At 49.3% G+C, this 7,500-nt stretch overlaps 1 protein-coding gene across 2 annotated transcripts in view; it reads right to left on the bottom strand.

The window, feature by feature from the left end:
• Positions 1 to 689: 689 nt before the first annotated feature.
• The window catches only part of LOC116218796 (cilia- and flagella-associated protein 251-like), a 43,861-nt gene continuing 37,050 nt past the window's right edge, over positions 690 to 7,500 (bottom strand). For both annotated transcript variants that reach the window (XM_042703404.1, XM_042703403.1), the window contains exons 6-8: positions 6,217 to 6,347; positions 3,098 to 3,266; positions 690 to 1,524 (exon numbers count right to left, since the gene is read on the bottom strand). In XM_042703404.1, the coding sequence (XP_042559338.1) occupies positions 727 to 1,524; positions 3,098 to 3,266; positions 6,217 to 6,347 (1,098 nt within the window). In that variant the 3' untranslated portion in view covers positions 690 to 726. The remainder of the gene's footprint in view (positions 1,525 to 3,097; positions 3,267 to 6,216; positions 6,348 to 7,500) is intronic.

Raw genomic sequence — 7,500 nt, forward strand, 5'->3', positions numbered from 1 at the left:
GAGAGAGAGAGAGAGAAGGAGATATATATAGAGAAAGAGAGAGAAGGGAGCCAGAAGCAGGGGGGGGAGAGTGATGCAATGCAAGATGGAAAAGATGCAGATGGACAAACAGCATTAAAAGCAAAGGAAAAGATTTACGATGAAAGAGACGGTTTGGAAGACAGAAGAGAGGGATATGGTTGGAAGCAGATGGGAAAGGAGAGACGAGACATGGGAAAGAGTGAGAAGAGAGGAGGATGAAGAAAGCCAAAAGAAAGACGGGGGGGGAAGCCATTTAAGACATGTCAGAACCGCCGATAAACAGAGTCACAGAAGAAGACTAATGTGTGTGTGATCAGAGGAGACATATGAGTGTGAATGTTACTGAGTCAGAGAAGAAGAACAGTGTGTGTGATCAGTGTAAAGCTTTGAGTGTGAATGTTACTGTACCTCCTGCGAGTATACCAGACTGGTCTTATTATCTCACCACACACATACACACAGACACACACACACACACACACACACACACACACACACACACACACAAACACACACACATACAGACCCCACACACGCACAGACAAGCTATCATGTCAACAGACATAAATTCTCTTCTATAAACTCTCTCTTTGTGTATGTGTATGTGCATACTCCTCCCAACCCACCGCACATTCATACACACTTCACACAGACACCGCACACACACACACACACACACACACACACAAACTCTCAGACACACTCTTACCGCTCCTTGAGTGAAGAGCTCATGCTCCCGTCCAGGCTGTCCTGCTCGTCCCCCTCCTCAGACAGGGACAAGGACGAGGTCTTCTCCAGAGACGCAGAGGGAGACGGACTCATCGGCACATCACTGGAGCTGCTTCTCTCTCTCTGCACTCCTCTCCTCCTCGCCTCCCTATGTACCTCCTCCTCTTCTTCTTCATCATCATCTTCCTCCTCTTCTTCCCCTATCTGCACTCCTCTCTTCCCCTCATCTCTCTCCTCCTCCTCCTCCTCCTCGTCCTCCTCCTCTGCCTGCTGTTCCTCTTCTGCTGTGCTTGACTCACGTCGCACGCCTCTCTTCCTCTCCTCTTGCTCCCCCTCTCTTCTCCTCTCATCCCTTGGGTCCATCTCATCCACCTCTCTCCTCCCGCCTTCCTCTTTCACTCCGTTCTTTTTCTCCTCCTCCTTCACCTCCTCATAGACGTTGTCGTCGTCCTCCTCCTCCTCCTCCTCCTCCTCTCTGGCTTCCTCCTTTGAGGAGGTTTCGTGGGTGCCGTTGCGCTCCTCCGTGACCCCGCCGGGGTCGGTGTCCACGCTGGTGGAGCGGCTCTTCTTCAGGATGCCCTTGATGCTCCGCTGCCCGGAGTCCTGCCTCTGCAGGCTGGGCACGGCCGACGACCGGGGCTCCCCTTCTGTGGAGCCGGTGGTGGAGGAGGAGGCGGAGGAGGAGGAGGTGGAGGAGGACCGGGGTTCAGCTGTCTCCTCGCTGCTGCCCAGGCGGCGGAGCCTCTCGCTGGACTTGGAGTCCCAGCGCGAGCCCTGGAGGGGAGACAGGCGCACACACAGATGTGAGATTGGGGATGCACACACCCACCCCCCCACACACACACACACACACACACACACACACACCCACAGATGGACGTGCTTACAAGTGAGTGTGTGCACTGCAGACACATGAATGCATACACACTCACTCACACTGTGCAAATGCAAGTGTTTGCGTATTTGTGTGTGCTTTCAAACACACACTTACTGACACAAATATCAACCCACACAAGCACACACACACACACACACAACACACAACACAGATGTGGGTACATGCAAAAAAAACACACTCAGACACACTCACACACACAAAAGAAAATAATTTATGATTGCTAGGGGGCCTGAAGTGGACTTTCTGTGAGCAGGCCTACAACATCAATTTAAATTCCTTAAGGCAACATTCCCCAAGCTTCGTCACAGCAGGGCTCGTTCCTTCCTTTTCAACTGAGCTGTGTGTTTATGTTAGAGTAATTACGCCTCTCTATCTTTCGCTCCCCCCTCCCCCACCCCTCTCTCCTTTCTGTCTCTCATTCCCTCGTTTCTGTGAGATATGCACCAGATGATAGCGTGCCACGTCTATCGTGAGACAAACCGTTCTGAGCCTGTGATTCTTAGAGATAGAGTTCGCCTTTCATTCAGCAGTTTCTGTCTCGATCGCTCCCTCCCTCTCTCTCTGTGTGTGTCTGTCTGTCTCTCTCTCTCTCTCTTTCTAGCCTTAAAACGGCTATGTCTCCTACCTTGCTGCAACAGCTCCTAAATCTCCCAGCTGCAAAGCAAGGCTGGTGGTCTGTGAGTATGTGTGTGTGTGTGTGTGTGTGTGTGTGTGTGTGTGTGTGTGTGTGTGTATGTGTGTATGTGTGTGCTTGTGGCTAAGTATGTGTATACGTAACTGCAACACCAATTCTCAAGAGTACTGGGGCACCATGACCCAATGCTGTCAACACAAGGAGGGAGCGAGAAAGGGAGTGAGGGGTAGACAGAGAGAGAAGAAAGAGAGAGAGAGAGAGAGAGAGAGAGAGAGAGAGAGAGAGAGAGAAAGAGAGGGGAAGAGAAATAGGTGAATGAGTGAGAGAGACAGAAAGAAAGAGGGAAACAAAAAGAGAACATGCAGACAGATTAATAAAGAGAGAGACAGCTTGAGCAAGATAGTGGAGGACAAGGCCAGAAGGGTTGTGGTCTGCTTAGTAACACACACACTGCCCAGGGGGTAGTGTGGGGTGTGGGGGTGAGTGTGAGCGTGAATGTGTGTGTATGTGTGTGTGTGTGTGTGGGGCCTCTCGGCCTACTGCAGGCCCCACAGCAGCAGCGGCAGCAGTTGGAGCCACTGCACTGTTTCAACTCCATAGAGTGTGACAGCTTTACTCCAACACCACTGCCGCACAGGGCTGGGGGTTAGGGCCTGGGCTGTGTAATCAGGATTCCACTGTTCTACTGTTCTGTATGTGTGTGAGTGTGTGCGTACCTTGTGTGCTTGTGTGTTTATGACGTGTGTGTGTGTGTGTGTGTGTGTGTGTGTGTGTGTCTGGGGGTCAGAACAGTACAAACGCTCTCTGATTCTCACCTTCTCCTCTTCCTCCTCATCCTTGCTGCCGATTGGTCGGGAGAGGTGGCCTTTCTTTTCCTTCTTTGTGTCATCCTCTGGTTCTGATTGGCCAGTTCGGCTCCTTGCATCCTTCCTCAGTTTGTCTTCACTCTGCTCCTCATCCTCATTTAATGAACCCTGAGAAGGACTGCACAGAGACAGAGGGTCAGAGAGAGAGAATGTGCATGCATGTGTGTGTGTGTGTGCGCATGTGTGTGTGTGTGTGAATGTGTGCAGGTGTGTGTGCGCAGGTGTGTGTGCATGTGTGTGTGCATGTGTGTGTGCATGTGTGTGTGTGAGCGTGCGCGTGTGTGAGCGCGCGCGTGTGTGTGCGTGTGTGTGTGTGTGTGTGTGCATGTGTGTGTGCATGTGTATGTGTGTGTGCATGTGTATGTGTGTGTGCATGTGTATGTGTGTGTGTGTGTGTGTGTGTGTGTGTGTGCGCATGTGTATGTGTGTGTGTGTGCATGTGTGTGTGTGTGCGTGTGTGTGTGTGTGTGTGTGTGTGTGTGTGTGTGTGTGTGTGTGTGTGCGCGCGCGTGTGTGTGTGTGTGCGTGTGTGTGTGTGTGCATGTGTGTCAGATAGTAAGGAAAAATGGGGTCACCACACATCATAATGACAAGTTCAATAGAGCAGCAACAGAGGCTTTTCTATGTGTGTGTGTTGTCATGACTCAGAATCTATACAGAAGGACATATTTCATCTGCATGTGTGTGTGCACGTGTGTGTGTGTGCGTGTGCGTGGGCATATGTGTGTATGCATGTATGTTCTCAACACAGCGCAACTTTGCATCATGGCAACCTGATGAGTGAGTCTAAAGATAAAGAGGATAACTAATGAGTTCCATACAGGAAAGTGACGTGTGGTTGTGTGTGTGTGTGTTGTGTGTGTGTGTGTGTGTGTTATGTGCGCACACACGAGGGGGAGTGAGATACATGTGTTTGTGTTTATAAGTGTGTCAGTGTGTGTTTGTACATATAGGTGTGTTGGGTGTCTGTGTGTGCGTGTACATTCATGTCTGTGGGGATGTCTGTTTATGTTTATGTGTGTGTGGGTGGGTGTGTGTGTGTGTCCACATCAATTAGCACATTATCATGAGGGCTTTGCTGATAGAGTGACTTCAGGGGAGACTGTGGTCTCAGTTCCACTGGGAGAGTGGTGAAGAGCCCACACACACACACACAGCCACAATTACACACACACACACACACACAGCCACACATACAGCTACAATTACACACACATACACGCAGCCACAACTACAGGCACGCACGCGCACATACACACACACACACCCACACCCACACAGCCATAGACAAGCTGGCTATAAGACTGTGCCTGCCAGATAACAGAATGACGGAAACAGCTATGACTATTAGAGATATATACAGCCACATACCGTTGATCCTGGGACAACTGTCTGTGGTGACAGGGACCTCCATCCTCCATCTCTCCCTCCCAACCTCCCTCGGTCATCCCACCATCTCATGTTCTCTTGTCCTTCCCTAAAATTAACCTGGGCCTAACCTGGGCCTAACCTGGGCTTAACCTGGGCCACATCTGGCTCAGATCCCCTCCAGATTCTGGTGTTTCTATTCTGTCTCTCCATCTCTCCTCTCCACCTCCCCTGCTGAACTCCTCTTGCCCTCCTCACACCCAGGCCATCTCCCCCAGGAGCTGGAGCAGATCTGGGCTGAATTGAGTTGGTCTCTGTTTCCATCTCTCTCCTCCTCCTCCTCCTCCTCCTCCTCCTCTCCTGACCTCTTTCTCACCTCCTTACCCCTTTCGCCGTCTCCCCAGAGGGCTGGGGTAAGGAGCAGACACACAGACTCCACCACACAACACAGCCAAATCAAAAACACTCTCACTCTCTCTCTCGCTTTCCTTCCTTCTCCCTCTCTCTCTCTTTCTCTCTCACACACACTCTCTTTCCCCTCCACTTTTCTCGGAGGGAAATCATCTTAATGTGATGATGGCGATAATGAGTCAATCACACACGCACACACACACACACACTCACATGCGCACACACACGCGCATGCACGCACACACACACACACACATACATACAAATACAACATTTCCCTTAACAGCCATAAACACCCACATAGTTACACACAAAAGGATCAATTTCACACAAACACACATGCAGGCACACACACACACACACACACACACACACACACACACACACACACACACATTCAGTGAGATGCTTATCTTACTGACTTCTTTGCATTTACCTGCTCTGACTCAGAACTCATGGCAGACTCTTGGCAAGCCAAATGTCTGCGTGACAGGCTATGAGAAAAATGCTTCCGTAACACACACAAACACACACACACACACACACATACTCTCAAACTCCAATATACACCTCATACTCACCAGTACATGCCTCATACACAATGGCAGTTAAAAATGTCAATAGACATCTCAGGCACACATACCAGTACCACATACATACACACACACATACCTATGATCACCTCATGCAAACCTGCTCCAGTACACACACCCACATGCCCCAACTAAGTAATATGGATAGGAAATTGGTAGAACATAAGTAAACATCTCGACCACCCATCAATCATTTGTGAACACCTTCCCAGTCATAACATTGTCTCTGTCTCTATCTCTCTCTCTCTCTTGCTCTCTCCCTCTCTCTTTCTCACACACACACACACACACACACACACACAAATATTCCTACATAGATATACAGACACAAACACACACCAACACACACACACACACACACACACACACACACACACACACACACACACACACACACACACACACACGATGACTGATTAAATATCTGGCAACGTTAACCAAACTGAAAAATAATTTATGGATCTGTCCCGTGATTTGGATCCGCTCTTAAATTGAATGGGTTCTTCCTCGGCCCACGCTACACTCCTCCCCTCCACCAAGTTTCATAACAATTAGACCAGTAGTTTTTGCTTAATCCTGCCAACAAACAAACAAATAGACAAACAAAACAAAACAAAAACAATTGCAGAGGGGAAGCGTTCAGTCTCAGGGGACAACCACTCTGAGGTAGAGTAAGCTGACTGAAACTCCACCCACCTGGACGTCGCTTGCAATTCCTGGCTTCTGATTGGCTGAGAGTCATGCCCTCTCACATTTCCAGAGTGATTCCCACCCTTCTTGGTGCCGTCGCCCGTGGAAACGTCGTGGACGGACGTCTTCTCCAGCTCCTGATGGGAAGATGAAAGGAGGGGAGAAAAAAAAGACACAGTGAGAGAGGCGAAGAAAAAGGAGAGCATTGTGGGTATTTTCCACATTAACGTTATTCTCCAGGGCCGTGCCCAGTTTCACATCCCAAACTGGCCGTCCAGGAATAAGCTGGGGGGCCGGACACACACAGAGAGACAAACTTCCCAAAGTAGCACCCTGACCATAGAGGGGTAGAGAGAGAGGAGGGAGAGAGGAAGAGGAGAGATACAAGGGTTGAGACAGAGAGACAGAGAGACAAGGGAAGAGACAGAGAGAGAGGGCAAGAGAGAGAGAGACGTATAGAGAATGACAGTGCAAAACAGGTTCACAGGCACACAAGTTCACACAGTCAACAACAACACACACACAAACCAAGCATGAAACCCCATTAAGACATGCATGCAAAGAAATACAGTTTACACACACTGTACCGATTATAGATATCTACTATATATATATATCTTTCCAATTATCTATAAATATACATACACACTATCTCTCTCTCACAGGCACGCACACACACAGCCTGGGAAAGGCCAGTGCAGTGATGTGAATGAGCCCTTGGGATGACAGGAAGGAGCCCAGCTACGATGATGAGGAATAACAGCCATTGAGCCTTTCAGAAAGAGTGGAGCCTTCATCTCTATCTTTCTCTCTCCCATCTCTCGCTTTCTTACTTTACTTTCTGTCACCATCTCTTTCCCTTTTGAGCACTGTCCCATCTTCTTTCTTTTCCTCTATTTGTCCCTATCTTTCTTTTCACACCAAAATAATTCATTTGTTCTTTCTCTCTTTCACTGTCCTTGATACTCTCCCCTTTTCTTCTCCTTGCAAATTCAAATTAATACTTCCCACTCTCCCGGTCTTCCCCCTGTCCATTTCCTGCCCCATCTCCCTCCAACGTCCAGCTGTCATAGCCAAGACATCCAAGTGTGTGTGCGCGCGCGCGTGTGTGTGTGTGTGTGTGTGTGTGTGTGTGTGTGTGTGTGAGAGAGCAGACACGGCAGAAGGGCTGAAGTGAGCAATAATTCTCAGCCGGAGTGACACATATAAAATCTCAATGGTCACTACTTGACTTACACTTACCGTACACGCAGCCATCTGCACATCACACACACATGAACACACACACAC

This window comes from Clupea harengus, chromosome 23 (assembly GCF_900700415.2).
Source record: "Clupea harengus chromosome 23, Ch_v2.0.2, whole genome shotgun sequence".
NCBI lineage: Eukaryota > Metazoa > Chordata > Actinopteri > Clupeiformes > Clupeidae > Clupea > Clupea harengus.